Source organism: Cydia pomonella, chromosome 28 (assembly GCF_033807575.1).
Source record: "Cydia pomonella isolate Wapato2018A chromosome 28, ilCydPomo1, whole genome shotgun sequence".
NCBI lineage: Eukaryota > Metazoa > Arthropoda > Insecta > Lepidoptera > Tortricidae > Cydia > Cydia pomonella.
Window position 1 is genome coordinate 6335162 of NC_084730.1, and position 19309 is coordinate 6354470.

General features: G+C 36.1%; 1 protein-coding gene across 2 annotated transcripts in view; it reads left to right on the forward strand.

Annotated features, from left to right (window-relative positions):
* The window catches only part of LOC133533082 (scavenger receptor class B member 1), a 148687-nt gene that overhangs the window by 94496 nt on the left and 34882 nt on the right, over positions 1-19309 (forward strand). For both annotated transcript variants that reach the window (XM_061872025.1, XM_061872026.1), the window contains 3 exons: positions 1045-1136; positions 8314-8474; positions 18085-18226. In XM_061872025.1, the coding sequence (XP_061728009.1) occupies positions 1045-1136; positions 8314-8474; positions 18085-18226 (395 nt within the window). The remainder of the gene's footprint in view (positions 1-1044; positions 1137-8313; positions 8475-18084; positions 18227-19309) is intronic.

The window sequence follows — 19309 nt, forward strand, 5'->3', positions numbered from 1 at the left end:
AGTGCGGGAAAGTAGCACCATATGTACTGTAAAGTATTCTCTTTGATTAATAGTCAATCTGATCTGATGTCCGACCAACTTCACTAATTAAGACATTATTTCAATAGATTTTTATTTTGTTACAAAATATGTAATCTATATTTCAAATCTATATAAAAAAATCCTATAATTCTTATTTTTATTAATTTAGTCATATTATACAATTATCAATTTTGTAAAAATTACAATTAAATAATACTGTACACGATTGTATTTTTATGCGTAAATATGTATATATATATATAAGGCCGCGCTCGGGCGAGGAAAACGCGCGTGCCGTTTCGGCCGAGGCACGTCTGCACAGGCCGTTTTGTGCGCGAGGAAATATCCTCGCGCGTATGCTCGCTCTGTGTGGACTGGCCTAATTATGCACATCGAAATTATAATGGTTAAAATTTGACAAACAACCAGACCCACTCAGTATGCTTTACCGGTTTGATTGTATGTCAGATTTCAACTGAATTAGCAATTTTTTGGATTTAAACTATTAGTGCTATTTATTCTATTAACAGAGACCTGAAAGTCGTTTTATATGTATATATGTCTGTAGAGACATTGATGGTGGCAGTCAAAATAATATGCTTCTCATCATCATCTTCCTCGCGTTGTCCCGGCATTTTGCCACGGCTCATGGGAGCCTGGGGTCCTCTTGGCGGCTAATCTCAAGAATTGGCACACACCTTCCAACCCAGGGGGTCTACTAGGCCTTATTGGGATTAGTCCGGTTTCTTCACGATGTTTTCCTGCACCGAAAAGCGACTGGTAAACTTCAAATGATATTTCATACATAAGTTCCGAAAAACTCATTGGTACGAGCCGGGGTTTGAACCCGCGACCTCCGGATTGCAAAGTCGCACGTTCTTTATACCGCTAGGCCACTAGCGCTTCTATACGACAGACACACTGTATAAAAGAATATTATTTTATCGGCACGGAAAATGTCTGTAGATATAAACCAACCTTAAAACGTGTGCCAATAGTTAAATTGTTTCTTGTTTGTTCCAGGGTTCGTGCTCGCGTCAGCAATAGTGCTATTGCTGGCCGGCATCATATGCGCCATATTCTTCGGCACCTGGGTCCGGCTGTTCATAGACCATGTGAGTCAATTTGTCTATTTTCATTTAGTGACTCGTAAATTAAGGGATCGAGTCCGAAACACCACGCTGCGCTCCAAGATTCAAATAGTTAATAGACGCAGCCCGGAAAGTGGCTAAGTTGAAATGGGACAGGGCTGGTCATGTCTGCCGAATGCCGGACGACTTGTGGGCCAAGATAACCAATGAGTGGGAGCCCCACGAGTCCAACCGAGGATCCGGTAGACCTCGTCGGCGATGGCTGGATAACTTGGACTCCTTTTTTTAGAGGCTGGCTAGATATAGCACAAAACAGAGACGAATGGAAAAAGAGGGGGGAAGCCTTTCCCCAGCAGTGGGACACAGTGGGCTTTGAATAATAATAAATAACACGTAACGTGGTGGCACCAATGACCGACAGGGAACCTCATTTACCCAAGCACGCGAGGCCGAAGGCCAAGCTGCGGGAGTGCAGTACTTCCAGGCATTTCACCAGGCTGCACAGTGTTGCTTTAATAGGAGACCGGTTCCGTACACTTACATATTTTCTTGTATAGAAATAGAAGTGTCGGGTTACTGGTTCCCTGACGGTCACCACCACTACGTTATTCGAAATTACGTTACGTTACGTTACGTTATTCTTTGTTAGTGTTTAGTCGGGTGAAAGGTACCATTTCACCCCTTGTTTAACAATCTACTATCTACTAATGTTTGCATGAAAACAAGTTGCAGAGATTAGTGTAAAAACATCATTATTCGTTATATATTATTGAGTATGGATAAAATATGTATTACAATGGTAGTATATTAATTATTTTATATATATGTAAGTATTTTTATTTGTGTATTTTATATGTATTGTATCAAGTTATTCAGTTGTTTTCGATAGTTCTAATGAATCATCTTTCTTTCTCCTTGCACCATTTTACATGTCTCTGTTTAGCCCGGTAAAGAATGCCATTAGGCATTAAGTCGACCATTTGTACATTTTTTTTTGTATTTTGTGCAATAAAGTTTATATAAATAAAAATATAAAATATAGATCGTATTAAAATTGTGATCATATTAAGCGAGCTTTATCTGTATTTTCATGTTGAGCAAACCCCCTTTCGTTCGTAAACACGTGAATCCATCACAAGTAATTAATGATAGGAGTAATCAAATTATTCCATGTATAATAATGATCACGTGTATAACCACGGTCAGGTCGGGGCCGACCGGTCAAGCCTTATTGACGTCATTAAAGGTCAGATATGTGTTAATGATGATTTAGCGGTCAAAAATCGATATGGTAAATGAATTCCATCGATACGAGCTGATATGGGCATAACGATGTTAATAAATAATAATAATAAATAAATATAGTTCGTGTCATCTACATTGAGGCGTAGATTTGTCAAATCTAACCTTTAATAATATGACAATACGACTCAAGGCACACTTCGTCGTAAAATACAAATGATTGGTATTTACAAAAATCGACATACATCACAAACGTATTTACTGTTAAAATAATAATAAATCATAAGATAAATTAGAAAAACTCCCTTAAAGCCAGAATAATCATAGCCACGCATATAGACCTATTTTCATGTACGATGAGTGAATTCGCAAAAGTAGCAGTATTTTAACTCTTTGTTATATTGAATAGGTAGTATGTAAGTAGCAGTATTTTAACTCTTTGTTATATTGAATAGGTAGTATGTAGGTTAAAAATGTAGTTGTTGCTACATTATCGCATTGGGTTCAGCCTGTAATGATAATTGTATGTGTAGAAATAATATAAATAAAATAAAATAAATATAATAAATAAATAAAAATATTGAGCGAAGGTAAATTTTAATGCTATAATTTTCAAAATTAAATTTAATTATTTTTGTTTTAATATTTTAATTTAATTGTAATTATTATGTTATATTATTTAATTGACAATTTAAATTACACCAGAGATATTTGAATTTTATTGACATTTTAATACATTTATGCTCTACCCGGGTTATGTCTGTGTTGGTGATCTCTGTATGTACTAACAATAGTCTTGTAAGTTATGTTGTGTAATACTAACAGTTTTATGGGCTTTGCCTGAAATAAAAGATTTAATACAAAACTATATAATAGAATCAGACATATTTTTTATGTAAAAATATTATAGTAGATTAAACAATGTATTATCTCATCAGGCTCAGCATTGATTCTTCCAGGTTTAGAGGTTGTAAGCAGAGAAATCTCAAAACCAATTAATGTTAAAGAGAAAACAAATGTTAAACATCGCTTCCTTGTTAAGAAGACAGTGAATGAACTTCAGAACTGAATAAACAACCGAATCAAAACATCAGAAGTGATAATTTTTAACGTTCTTTACGAAATTATGACGGCGACTGCGATAAGTTGTTGGTTTCTTTCAAATGTTACCCTAAATACATATAATTCCAGCCTTACAAAATTAGACTATCCTTCATTGATTGATTGAAGCCAAGAATCCAACATATTAAAATAAAAAGCCGGCACATTACCATATTCACACATATTGCACATTTCGCACGTCACTTGCCCTTGACTCGCCAAGTGTCAACCATCGCCGCAATCTTGACATTATAATCCAAACAAACTTCATATCAGTGCAATCGGGCAAATTTAACATTGTGTAACCCGCCTTACGACACTCAAACATCTACATCGACCAATCGCGTGCCATCCCATCACGCACACAAGCGCAGTTCGTACACATGAATACACGTTGATTATAAAGCTGTGTACAGAAGATTAGCGTTTAAGATTTCGCACGTTAAACCGTGTCGTAATGTGGCCTTAAGTTTTTAAGATAAATATTTAATGTTCTCCTCGACATAGTTAACGGTTGAGATTTTAAATATTTGGGAGATTTATGATGACTTTGACATTGCAGGTTGAATGGTTAATTGCTAGGGACTAAGGTCGCAGGTCGAAATTTCAATAAACTGTATAAATATTAATATAAATACAATAATAAAACTTTTAAACTATTATTAAAATTAAATATAACCTAAAAAGTCCGCTAGAGTCTAATAGGGCCTAGACCTGTCCCCAACAGAAGGCCCATAAAGCTGACTACATTCCAGGATTTGGGTTCAAATCCTGGCTCAAATTAATCAAATTATTTTATCCAAAAAAACATTGTTAGTGTTTTTAAATAGCCACATTACTCTACAGGATGTAAATAAATAGAAGGGATCCGTTTAGACATATTCGGTATCGTGTTCTGAAGGAAAAAGTATATCGATAAAGCTAAAGGGCCTTGTATAGAAGAGCATCATCCGCCCCGTCCTACTATATTTTATCGAGCCTGGCCTGTCCTCGGGCGACATGTCCAGCAGCTTCACGTCACGGAGATGAAGATGGTGAGACGGATGTGTGGCGGTACGCAGTTAGATCGCATTCATAACGAACACATGCTGCCTGGCTGGATGTGTTCGTTACAACACACCCTCAGAATCCGTGATGTAGATAAGCTGCAGAAAAGTCACCTCGGATGGTACGGCCATATCAGCCGCAGACCGGTAGATTACGTTGGAAATAGATGCCTTGGCCTCACTGCCCAAGGACCTAGATCACGCGGCCGCGGTAGGCCTAAGAAGCGCTGGGTAGACGTCGTGATAGCGGACATGGAAGTGAACAATCTCACATCGTTATACCTACTTCATAATTGTAATACCTACCTAAAAATTGGCCATGCCGGGACGGTAGGACAGTGCAAAATTATGTACCTTTTTATAAGTATAACGAGCGAGCTAATCGCCAACAAACTGTCTCGCAGTTTTTGTTTTGTGGTACACATATTTTATATTTTAATGTTATAATAAATAAAAAATAAATAAAATTAAAAAAAAACATCTGAAAATGCCGAAGACCGGACAAAGTGGTGAAGATTGAGTAGGAAAGCGGACCCTGGCGCTAGGCCGGGACAACGCTAGACTAAAGAATTTCAATTTGTAGGTACCATACTTTAATAAGTATCTGAAAATATCAAAGGACCAGAAAATCGAAACGATTTTGTTTTAAAACACCTATTAAATACGAATAAACCCTTTCGGAGGTCGAACACTTACCTTGATCCTGAGTAAGGACAAAACTCAAGATTTCTCAGTTTTATTATAAGATAAGATGAGAACGATCACGTATTTTTATGTTCATAATAAAATGTTTTATTGCAAAATGTTTTGCGGCTTCAACGAGATTATCGTTGTGAAACAAATAGTTGTTGACAAAAAAATATGCGATGTTTTAAGGGTCATGATTTATTATACAGATGGGGCAAATTTTAGGAGTCAGGCCAAGCTAAGTTGGCAGCGATTTTGATAGCCCAGATGGTGCAAGTGGTAAGTAAACATCAGAATTTCATAGAACTTTGACGTTTAAAACAGCACTTGCACCGTCTGGGCATCAAAATCGTTACCAACTTAGATTGGTCGGACTCGGAAGTTTAAATTAGTTTTTACCCAACTACGGGTAGGGTAATTAGCAGTCTATAGGATGTATGTTTGTAACTTTGTATCGTAGCGTCAACAGTAATGAGCCGATTTTGATGAAAGAGGTGTCAATCAAAACTTAGAGCGATCACTAGTTCATTGGTTAAAGCATTGTGGCACTACCACAATGCAATGTCTGCTAAATTAGCTTGGCCCTACTCAATTAGTGACACAATAAGATCATAATGTCATAAATATAATTTAAAAACGCCATTAAAATCGAGTCATATTTTTCCTTATTCTAAAGCTGCTATTTTTACATTTGCCATAAACTAAAGATTAATTATGTACCTTTATACATTAGGGTTTGCCGCAAATCTGGTAGTTCCGATTTTTTGCAGGCTTTATCTCGGAAACTATTAGGTCTACAGAAATAATTCTAGTCTCGTACTGTTGCAAATTTAGTCTTCAAACGCCTCGAGAAGATCATATCAAAAAATAAGTCCTTTAGGGTTATAATCGCCCAAATCTATAAAAAAAACCGAAACCGACGCTCGAAGTCACAAACTTGGATTATTTATTGGGCCATCATAAACAACTATACAAAAAATCAGAATTACCGGTTTAGACGTAAACGAACCCCATTACAAAAGACGACAAAGTTACTGGACTATTATTCTAAAGCTGCTATTTTTATATTTCGTCACTACTTTGAAAAAAATCGTATCTTGTTCTGTCAATCAAAAGAAAAATGTAATAGGTATTATACTGCTATTGCTATGTGAGATTTTTCAATGTAGGTACGATTTGCCATAAACTAAAGATTAATTGTGTACCCGTTCTCGGTAATTTCTTTTAAATTCATAACCATAATTTACAAAATCACTAGCATAAATTGATATCCGATTACTTATAGTTACTATATGTGTAAAGGTTCAACAGATACTGGTTATAATAAAGGCAGCGAGGGAATACGCTGTTAATATAACCATGGAAACGAGTTTGTGAGTCGGGTTTGCTCGGTTTAAATATAGAACTTTATGCCATAGGTATAGTGTACTTGAAAACAGAGTATTAAATTATACAGACTGTCAACCGGGAATTAGGAGTGGGATACAGTGACGCTAGAATACAAACAAACATTTATCCAGCAAATATGACACACTTTTACATGTATTTTTTTTAATCTATAAAAAAATACAAATATGGAATCAATGAAATATTAGATACTTTATTAGAGATGTATATAGTCTCTAAATGTCGAATTTCACAAAAAAACTATGATAAAAAATACAAACGACAAATACTAAAATTCTTTAGAGATGTAAAATCAAGTACAAGTGTCAGAGATAAAATATTAATAAAAAAAGATCTGTGATGTCTATCGGAAAGTTTTTAGAATTGCAAAATTTTCACGTGGAAATATTTTAGCCTGGGGTTTGATGATCGATAAGAATCATTTACAAAACGAAAATTTTCACTATCCCTTGAGAAATTTTGCTGAAATTTCCGAGAAATTTTCCTATCTTATGAAAACATTCCGCAAGTATAGCGAATTTCACCACAATGGCTAGCGTTTTTAAATTAATTAAGAAAATGTATTTGGATACGGTGAACAGTCTTTAATTTAATCGTCTCTTCTATAGTATACATACTTGTAATCGACAGCGAAGTACATCCTTCTTACTCACGGACCGGTTTTGAACGCCTGAGCTATAGGTACCTAATAGATTCGTTAGGGAATGTACCTATTCTACATGACCAGTTATTTCTTCAAAATACCACGCTTACTTCGTTGAGTCTTTATCACAGCGTACTCACAAAAGTAAGTGCCATAGGCTGTAATCAAAAAACCCAAAGGACAAAAAAAATTATCTACCTACTGAACCTGCTCACGAAATTTCACGAGAATCGGTTGAGAATTGCGACGTGTAGAGGAGAACATCCGGACATACGAAGCTGTTTGCCTGAGTCGAAACGGAGACTTTCGCTAACGCTTCGGTCAATTATTCAGAGCCCACTGTGTCCCACTGCTGGATAAATGCCCCCCTCTTTTTCCACTCATTTCGATTTGGTGCACATTTTGGCCAGCCTCTCAAAAAGGAGTGTAACTAAATAGGCCCACTGATTGCCAGTTTGCCGGACGATATCGGCCTGTCTGTTATTCGCGATTGTCAACTTTTGCGAATATCTTGCAGGCCGATATCGTCCGGCGAACTGGTAATCAGTGGGCCGCTTTACCCCGCCATCGCCAACGAGGTCTGCCGTCAATTATATTATGTTCCAAATGTCCAGAAAAGTAAATGTAGATAAGGCGGTCATCATACTGGCGCCGCATTCAGTTACCGCATCAATATGATAACCGCCTAATAGGACGCCATTAAGTCTTAGTTTAAGATAAGAGAGAAGAAGTACATTTTATTATAGGTTGTCCAAATATATGTCGACATTTCTTTTTATAATTTTCTTAATTACCTACACATTTTGTACAAAACGTCATTAAAAATGAAAAATACAATCATATTACTTAAACAAAATATATTAAGTTCAAACTATTCTCCTTAGCTTTGATACAAAAATGCAAAAAAAATTGTTGAAGCTATCAACAATATGCAATTTGTTTTTGGCCGCCTAATACATATGTTAATCCAAGTTTAAGTTTAATTTAAACATGAGATTTTAAACCCGTTGTCATGGGTAGTTTATTTAGTAGAATTTTTCTGAATATTTATTATAATTTCCTTTCCTCCCCACAGGAGTTGGTCCTCCGGCCGGGCTCCATGACGTTCGAGTGGTGGGCGCGGCCCCCCGTCCGGCCCTTCGTCAAAGTCTACGTCTACAACGTCACCAACGCCGACGAGTTCCTCAATAACGGGAGCAAGCCCGTGCTAGACGAATTGGGACCTTATATATACTCGTAAGTAGACATTATTTTGAACTTTGCAGTTTTTGGTTCGATTGCGTTTTTTTTATCCGAGTATACAAGCTTAAAAACATCGACTAGGTTCTCAATAATGACAGCAAGCCCGTGCTAGACGAATTGGGGCCTTATACATACTCGTAAGTAGATTTATATTAGAGTGAAACTGAAAAGTGGGCGCTATTTTAAAACTTTGCAATTTTTGGTCCGATATTACGCATACAGTGTTCTTAGGACCTGCCACTACTGCACCTCAAATTACAACCAAATCCCTTGCGGGGGCCAATCTTCTTAGCTTAGCTAGCTTGCTAGACCCTTTACTAAGTCCCACAGAAGGTTTGTGTTGTGGGCTCAGACAACGATATATGTAATATACAAATACTTAAATACATAGAAGACACTATAACTCAGGAACAAATACCTGTGCTCATCACACAAATACATGCCCTTACCGGGATACTCTACACCGTGTTTTGATTGAATTCCGTTAACTCCGGGGTATGGGTAAGTACGTTTAAGGAAACTAAATGGCATAGTTAATTTATATATTTTTTATTTTATTTTTATAAATAGTAATTAACTGTTGCATATAGCGTTGTTGTAACACGGGCATTACATTGAATTCAACCAAACAATTGAAAACTATGACATATCAATGTCATTTCGAACATCAATCGTCCGATATAGTATTTACGTTTAGTAGCAAATGTACACACTCGTACTAAACACTAATCAATATGTAAACAGGCCCTAAGTCAAGTGTATATGCTCGTGAGGGCCTAAGATAAAAATACATTATTGATTATCTCCGAAATGGAGTTAGTTAGAATACCGGTGTCTTTAAGAAAGTTACTTCTTTTTTTATACTACGTCGGTGGCAAACAAGCATACGGCCTGCCTGATGGTAAGCAGTATCCGTAGCCTATGTACGCCTGCAACTCCAGAGGAGTTACATGTTACTTAATTTAAGCTCAAGAATGCACCCTTTTTCCTCGTCAGTCGTCACACTCATCACCTTTACCGACATGAAGATAATACTAATTACGGTGACAATTACTTATCAATTGTAGTCTTATTCGGAACCGGAGTCTCGCATCGATTAACCTAACGATGCATTGTGTCGCTTATTAAACGTTTAACACATTCGTACACAGACATACAGGGTGGGCCCGAACGCTACGAACAAATTTCGTTTCGGGCGATAACTTACAAATTAAGGGTTATATAAATTGGTTTTGTTATAACTGACCATACTTTGAGGGGTGAGTATATAGGCCATACTGAACAACGTTTACTATCCGGCCAACCCCGAACCCGAAATCGCGAAAAAATATTTGCTGTTCCATATTTCTGTGAAACATATGTATGGAAATTTCCATACAAAGTAACCCGATTTTATTTATTTCAAACATTAATTGCCACTAATTGTCAACATACATAATAAAACGTGACCGTCTGCGCCGTGTGGTTTTCTTATCGAAACGAGTATTTAAGTTATGCAGGAAACACATTAGAAATTAAAATATCTTTCCAAGTATTATCTTGGTAGCTTCTTAGGTACCTATTAATATAGTACCTATACAAACCTACTAAAAAAATAACAGATGGACAAAAATAGCTACCAATTGGAATCCAAAAGTTGGCAAAAGAAAAAAGGGCAAACCAAAAACAAAATGGGATAAAGACCTCATAGAAACAATAGGAAAAAACTGGAAAGAAATTGCAATAGATAGACAAAAATGGAAGAAAATGCTGGACAAATACGTAAATATAATAGAAAAAGGCGATTCGGAAGAAGCCTAGGTCAAAAGACCTTACGAACATGTTCATAGGAATTGTTAATATAATAAGGAATTTTTAAATAGACTGCCAACAGTTCGTATAATAAAGGCTTTAATAATAATAATAATATACAAACCTACAGAGAAACTATTACTGATGTCGGTTGTAATTTTTAAGAGAAGATGCTCTATATAGATACTATACAATTATACACAAATTATGTATACTGTAGGTGTGCCTGTATTGTTTATTAAGTAAACTTATTTAACCAAACTCAACTTTGACATATCAATATCATTTGACTGTTTCCTACGCAAAATAATGTAAATTACAATACAATACACTCTTTATTGCACACCTCAATACAGAAACAGTACAAATAATACAACACATAAAGAAGAGGTACACAACAAGCGGTCTTATCGCTAAAAAGCGATCTCTTCCAGACAACCTTTAGGTAGCGGAATTTAAAAAAAAAAGTCATGTCAGTAGGTGTTCCAGATGCAATAAAAGAAGTCTAGCACAGAATAAACACAAAATTATCGTAGGTATATAATTTATAATTGTTACATAACTGTAACTTATTTTTCAAAACTGTTTTTAATTAAAAGTCACGTCAAGATCGCTTTCCTTCTAACCTACTATACTATATAGCCAATGATGGACCGTCTTACAAAGTAGACCGCCAAAGACGTTATATGACGCGCGAGCCTACAGCCCATTATCAGCCTTCGTGCATACCTACAAGGTTCACAATGACGTGCGACAGGCATGGCGTTCAGAGGGTTATGGCTCCTCTACACGGTGGGCAATCATACTGGCCCACTAACATGGCCAAGCGTGTAGAGGGGGTAGTAGTGTCTGATGGCTTGTGGTGTGGCGGGATGGCCACGGTGTCGGTTTTCGCCCGCATCAAAGGTAGTGGGCCAGCGATGGTGCGTAGTGCGTACGCATCTACACGTGGCCCATTCCGTAGTGCGTGCTATCAACCATCGCATGGCCTTCTCGCTGGTATAGCGTTGGGCCATCGTGTAATGGAGCCATTAAACTATATAAAACAATGTTACGTACCTATTAATGTAATTCCTCATAGAGAAACATTTCATTATGTCATTATATACCTATTACCCCTTAACACCATAATACGCGCGTTATTAAAGACTGTATAGTTCTATTAAGGGGCCGTCCATTAATCACGTCATACTAAGTAAGGGGATCTCCATGGGGGGAGGGGAGGCCTAAGGAAATATCACGTGTAATTTTTTTCTTAAATTGGGCCAAGCGTAAAAGTGTAAAATAAACATACATGGGGGAGACGGTTCTGAAATTACACCAAATATCACCATGGTGGTCAAAAACTAGCCAATAAAGTATGACGTGATTAATGAACAACCTCTAACAGGAAAAAATTGAAATAATTATACTAATGCTGATGACAAGTAGTTACAGTAGCACTTGTAATGCAGAGTGCACTTATAATATAAATAATTAGCAGCACGTTGACTTCAGGGGCATCCCACAAATAGGACAATTTTTTTTTTAGTTTATTCAGAAACCAAACAGCCATATAAACACATTAAAAAGGCAATACAAAATATGTAATGCAACAAAATAACAAGGCAACAAAAAGACCTGGAGGTTCGTACTTATAAATAATGTTAACTGAAATAAGTACTTATAGGTACAAGTATATCTAATGTATAGATCTAGTATCAGATGGCAAATGAGCTGCATATAACATGAATATGTAAGTACCTGGGTACTAAAACAACGGACAATTTGTCGAGAACGTGACGCGTATGGCAACTAGCTTAATAACCTGCAGAAATCTGTTATACACGGTGTTTCACGAGGAACCCGCAAGATTTTAACAGTCTATTCCTGATCATATTTAAAGAATAAAATGTCATATAAACTTAATGCAAATATTAAAAAAAAAACATATTTTTATTGTATACTTACAAGGAAAGATACCCAACTCGCCGGGGGCGATTTGATTTATATTTATATATGTTATAGAGGAGTCTAAAATAACGGACACGTATGTATTTTTAGTTGCCCAAACTCAAACTATTGGGAAAAATTATCCTCCAAAGTACTAAAAAATTACTAAATCTTCTAACTTCTATAGAAAGTGATGCGCAAGCAACTTGCTAGTTAATGGCTGGTTTGAGTATATGTTTGAGAGAAGGAAGTAATAATGAGCACGTGTTTTGTTATATCGGCTGAAACTCAATTTTCCTACGTACGTAGTCTAAGTATCCTCATTGATTTTTCACCAAAAAAAAAGTAAAAATTCATTTTAAGTGTCAGTTTTACAATAACATTTGATGAAAAAAAACGAAACGAAACTCACATAACATTTTTTCTTCTTTTGGCCTTAGAAATGTGTGGTTAAAATCTTTCGGGTTCCTCGTGTTACACTGTGTATACAGTTGAGGTTAAAGCTGAGTTATCAAACGTTATAATGCCAATTTTAATGTGATGTGGATCCTACTTTTATATTTCATTGTTAATATTTTATACTGGCTATAGAATGTCCTAGAACAGAAAAGTGCTACTTTGATCTCTCCTAGCAGACAATAAGAAGCCCCTTTCCGAATAGGTGATGTGAAAAATAATAACTACCAGCTGGTTTCTCTTATTTTGAACAATTATTTAATTTCTCTAAATATATTCGTTAAATTAAAAAGTAAATAAGTGTCAGGAGTCTTCCACATTGACAAGTAAAAGACATCAACGCCAATTATAACCTAATTAAAAAAAAGAGGCCAAGTGCGAGTCGGACTCGCCCATGAAGGGTTCCGTACCATTTATGACGTATTAAAGAAAACTACTTACTAGATCTCGTTCAAACCAATTTTCGGAGGAAGTTTGCATGGTATTGTATATCATATATTTTTTTTAGATTTTTCATTCTGTTATTTTAGAAGTTACAGGGGGGGGGGGGGCACAATTTTTTTCACATTGGAAGTGGCTCTCGCGCAAACTATTCAGTTTAGAAAAAAATTATAATAGAAACCTAAATATCATTTTTGAAGACCTATCCATAGATAACCCACACGTATGGGTTTGATGAAAAAATATTTTTTGAGTTTCAGTTCTAAGTATGGGGAACCCCCAAAATTTTTTTTTTTTTTTTTTCTATTTTTGTGTTAAAATCTTAATGCGGTTCATAGAATACATCTACTTACCAAGTTTGAACAGTATAGCCCTTATAGTTTCGGAAAAAAGTAGCTGTGACATAATCGGACAGACCGACGGACATGACGAATCTATAAGGGTTCCGTTTTTTGCCATTTGGCTACGGAACCCTAATAGTTCGTGTCATCCACGATGACGCACAGATTTGTCAAATCTAATCTTCAATTACATGACAATACGCAGGCACTCGTCTTCGTGTTCGTTGTTACATCGTTCGTTCGTCCGTTAAGTCTTAAAATGATAGAACCTATCTATTACCTTACAGTCATGCATTAGGGGACGTCAATTTGTTAGGTGATATTATTAGGGAGGGGAGGTCTCGGCAAATATCACGTAATTATTTATCTGGCAAAAATGCTAGAAAATTGCATTAAAATATGTTTTCTAGGCTAAAATATGCCGAAATCTGACACAATTCTCTAAACACGACTCCTCTTAACAATAATAACAAGGCAAATTCTGTGTGTGTTTTTAATAAATCTAACGCATGTATACTTAAAATACAAGTTTTGAAAGACCTCACGTGATAAAAGAGGTGGGGGCAAATGTCACGACATCTCACCAGAGGGTTCCCCCTCTGGTGAGATGGGGTCAAAAAACGTTCAAATATACATTACGCAATTAATATACTATAAGCACACCAAATGTATAAGCAGACAACAACACTGGGGATTAGTAAATCGAACCCACAGCAATAGGGCGACACTCTTCCTTTCGGGCATTCTCGGCTCCGTCCGGCTCAGCATTGCTCCGAGCAATTATTAGGTTTGGCACAACTTGACGTCCCTATGCGTGCACGACCACAGATAAGATAATGAATTGAATTTTGACAACCCTAAATATCTAGACTTAATGACAAAAGGTGGACACATAAAACAACAACATGGCCAGGGCCTATAGCACAAGGAAAAAGAAAATCAGGCAAGCCACGAAGGCGTTGGGCAGAAGACATTTATAAGGTCGCAGGTGCAAGCTGGATGGAGTCAGCCAAAGACAATGAAAAATGGCATAAGTTGGAGGAGGCTTTTACCCAAACGGGGTCCATATAAATCTATCATTCATGTCAAATAATATATATAAAACTGTTCAAAATATGGAATAAATAAAGCTTTAACAATAATAATAATAATAAATAGCCGAAACTGATAGTGCCATACGTTAGAAAGGGACAGCACGATTCGTCCCTGATTGCTGTCAAATTTTGGTTGTATATGAATTGTCATTTCTGTAGGGTAGTACTATTATTTATTCTGTGCTCACAGTCACAAAGATGTACTGGTGGTAATAACACAACTGTGTCGCAGTTATCTTGGGAGATGCTAACACGCGACATCGCATGTTTGTCTGAAACTATTCTTATTTACTCTTATAATCAAAGTTATATGTTGCCACCGGATACGTTTTCTTAACATTATGTGCGAAGCGTGGCTGGGACTGGCTGGGGATATATAACTCCGTATAAGATAAATAAAGTCTAAGAAAAAACTTGCCTCGAAAAATCAAGAAAAAAATATGCTCGAATAGATGGCGATATACTTTTGGCCTATACTCGAGTAGATGGCGACACCGTTTGATATGTAACACAATTGTCATATTAGTGACAGAACATGGGTCAAATAGCATTTAAGAGTTTTAGTCTTTCTCTTCTACTACTACTGAAAGATACATAAGGCCATCTCGTTCTGTCAGTTTCCCCAATAGAATAGCTCAATTATTGCGGAAACATGTTTTAGTTGGTTTTGGCCGGTGTCCCATGGATTTCCGTCGTTGATTATTGTAATATTGAACTCACAAAATCATACTATATCATAAAGTATTCATTATCGATTACCATTTCTATGATTTTAATTTTTAGTGAATATATCGAAGCTTCAATTAATCCGTGAAAGGGGGGCACTCAAATAGGCAAAATAAAAAAGCGATTGGTTTATGGATTAAATAAATTTACAATTACAAACTAGAGCATAACTAACATTAAAATCACATACTATAACATAAAACCCCTGGCGCTGTACGTGCCGGACCGGCACGGCACGTGTGGCGCCGACGCCGCCCGCCGCTGCTGGACGTATAATTCCCCTTGCTCGCACAAAACTGCTGAAGGAAGCCCCGCTAACGAGGGCCATTCGCACTATCAATAAACTTACGTTGAAGTGCTCTCTGAATGATCTCACAAAGGCTGCAATGTTAACATTAGGTTAAGTTCATAATTATATTGTCAATAACTCTGATTATTGGTTGGCGCTTATCTATCGCAATAGGGTAAAGCTATAATGATACATTTAAGTTTTATTAATAAATAAATTAAATTAAAATTATAAAACCCTTTTAATTACTTTTAGTATGGACGAGCCCGTGGTATACTTCCCTCTTATAGTATTTTATGCAACAGTTGTATAAGAAGGGTCAAAAAAGGCGAGTGGCGTGAGTTACAATGTGAGCCGGAGCCGAAGGCGTAGGCGAACATTGTAAAGGAATACGCCACGAGAATTTTTTGACCTACTTATACAACGTTGCATACAATATTTTTCCTACGAGTCAACAAAAATAAATCTTAATTTAGGTAAACAAATTACAGCAAAAGTATATAGCCAACACGCGCGATCATACCTTGTTACGCGCCCGGCCCGCCCCGGGCCGCGGCCGGCCGGTCGGCGACACCTCCTCGTAACTCATGAGGCTCTGGTACTTGCTACTTGCTAAATTAATATTTTGGACAGTTTTTTCTCAATTTTGGCCACCGTAGCCTACGGAGACTAACAAGCTAAGCTAAGCTAAGCGGTCTTCGTAGTCTATGGGTGTTGCTATATTACGGGTGTCACATGCGTGTTTCTGACTTATGAAGTAATTATTTTTACTATGCAACCAAATGAATATTTTGTAAGTTGGCAGCAATGCACTTAGTTTAAAACTGTATTCGTTTTGGTTTTGTTAGGTTGGTAGCCATTAATCGCAGTAACGTTATAGCTTATAAAAGCACAAGAGCTTTTATGAGGAATAGACAATATAGACTTTTCTTGAAATCTTTTATGTATGTTCTTATATTCAGAGATGTGAAAAATAGTTTATAAAAAGTATTTAAATACAAAATACAAATACTTCCTTGATATACTATTTCAAATGCAAAATACAAAATAGTTTTCAAATTTGTATTTAAAATACTAAATACAAAATAGGTATTTTCAAAATGCTTTTTTAAAATACAAATACTTTGCGATAAAAGATACTCTTAAATAGTGAATACCTAGTCTGAATTAAAAAGTTAGTATTGCTCGGAATTTACAAGTTCGAAAGGCTTTCTTTATTCTTTAAAAATGGTGTGTATATCAGTCCTCTAGAGTGCAAATTTTCTGTCTCCTCATGTTTACCGGTTGAATGGACTTTTAAGTGATGGTTTTTAATCGTCAATTATTAAAAGCATTAATTTAGATTTGTAATGTTTTACAGCTATATACCTCTCGTTGGTTGGTGAAAACGTCTCGTTTGTGTTTCACCAGGTCAGAAAAGTTTGTTTACCTCTCGTGCCTTGAAACCCTTGCAACGCTTAATATTCCACATTTTTAATCTCTCGCTACGCTTGTGGTTATTTACGGCGTTACTAAACAGATTCACCAGTTCCATGTAAAAATAATAAATAAATATTATAGGACATAATACTACGTCGGTGGCAAACAAGCATACGGCCTGCCTGATGGTAAGCAGTCTCCGTAGCCTATGTACACCTGCAACTCCAGAGGAGTTACATGCGCGTTGCCGACCCTAACCCCACCCCCCTCGAACAAATTACACAAATTGACTAAGTACCACAGTAATAAGCTCATTAAGGATTGTGTTGTGGGTACTAGACAATGATATATATAAATATTTATAAATAATTAAATACATATACATAAGGTCGATATTTAAACGATAGATACAATAACAGCTTCGACAGGAAAACATAACTAAGTATGTAAAAATAGTATTAAGCAAACGCGGATCGGTCCGCGCGATCTTGCCAACTATTACATAAATCCTAGAGGTTTTCAATAGTGGCTTATTGTGTTAAACCCTGTTTCAAAACATTCATAGTGAATAAAAAAACTAAAAAAAAAAACATAGAAAACACCCATGACTCAGGAACAAATATCTGTGTTCATCACACAAATAAATGCCCTTACCAGGATTTGAACCCGGGACCATCGGCTTCATAGGCAGGGTCACTACCCACTAGGCCAGACCGGTTGCCATAAAAGAATGGGAGAGTTGCAAGGATTGTAACGTCAGAAGAGATTGTAACTCCTACTTACTTTACCTAATAAAAAGTATTTTGTATTTTGAAAATAGAAAATAGGCCCCAAAAACTATTTGAAATAAAATACAAAATAGTTTTCTTTAAAAGGTATTTAAATACAAAATACAAAATAGGTATTTTGCATTTTGTATTTGCATTTTAAATACAAGTATTTCAAATAAGTCACATCTCTGCTTATATTCGTGTTAATGAATGCATAAATGACAGATAACAGTAGAGGAGTAGGAAAACGTATTTAAAATTTAGATGACTGAAGATAGCTGACCACCGTGGTATATTAAATATGTAAAGAAAAAACCGATAGTAAAATATTTTCGTTTGTTCCAGACAAGAATGGGAGAAAGTGAATATCACCGACAACGAGAATGGAACCCTGTCGTTCCACTACAAGAGGACATACACGTACCGACCAGACCTCAGCGGGCGGTCGGACGACGATGCTGTAGTCGTGCCTAATATACCTATGCTGGTGAGTGAGAAATACGACCGACAAATTAGTCGGTCACCGACGAATTGGTTAGTTATCGTCTATATTACCAACTAAAGGTTTGTTTACCAAGAAATATACTAAGAAGTGACCGCTAAAGCTGGTCTGGTCAGTAGCTGAATATTATGTTAAAAGGTCGACTAAATTACTGCATTCATTATCCTAAATTTCCTTGATCATTAATTATCTGACTGATAAACAATAATATAAGTAAGAAAAAAGACCAACTAACGACCGACTAATTATTGGCGACAGACAAACGACATTGAAGTAGAAAATGTTTTATATATACATATATATATATATATATATATCAAGTTGATGCTCTCACCGATTTCTAATTAAATGTCTAGATCAATGACACCAACTGAGAATAATTAGCTTAGATATAATATACGAAATATAATAAATATGTAAATATTATTATTAAACGAGTATGAATGATCGTGAAAGTGATTTGAATAATTATTTATTTCCTTGTTGGTGTGAATGGCTGTTAACGTTTTTCATTCATTCATTTTCTTGCTTTCTTATTGTGTTCTAGAATGTACCTGTCTGTGAACCGTCTTAAGGAATTTATTTGATTTACAGGATTTACCCATAAGGTACATGTCCGAGTGCTCGCGTCTTTCTTTCCCTTTACCTGTTATCTTTAAACTTAGGCTATTATACTTGCCGCAAAATTAACTGGCCACTGAGATCATAATGCTATCTCCTTTACCCTTGTAAGACCAACCAACAGTGAAAGAGATGGCATTATGACCTGACTCGCCACTTAGTTTTGCGCCAAGTATAGCAATAGACGAGACAACAGGGTAACTATTTCATGGTCGAAGGCTTCATGATAACGCCTACTACTTAGTTATTATACATCATTGAAGAAATTTGTGCAGCGTAATAGTAATTTAAGATATTATGCGGGCTTATATGCTTGTTTGCCACCATCGTGGTATAAAAAAAAATTGAGAAGTGGATAGCTGTTTAGTTCAATTTTCAATTATTTATTTATTTCGAATCAACAATAGATCCATAATTGTTAGTATTTACAACAAATCTTAAAATTAA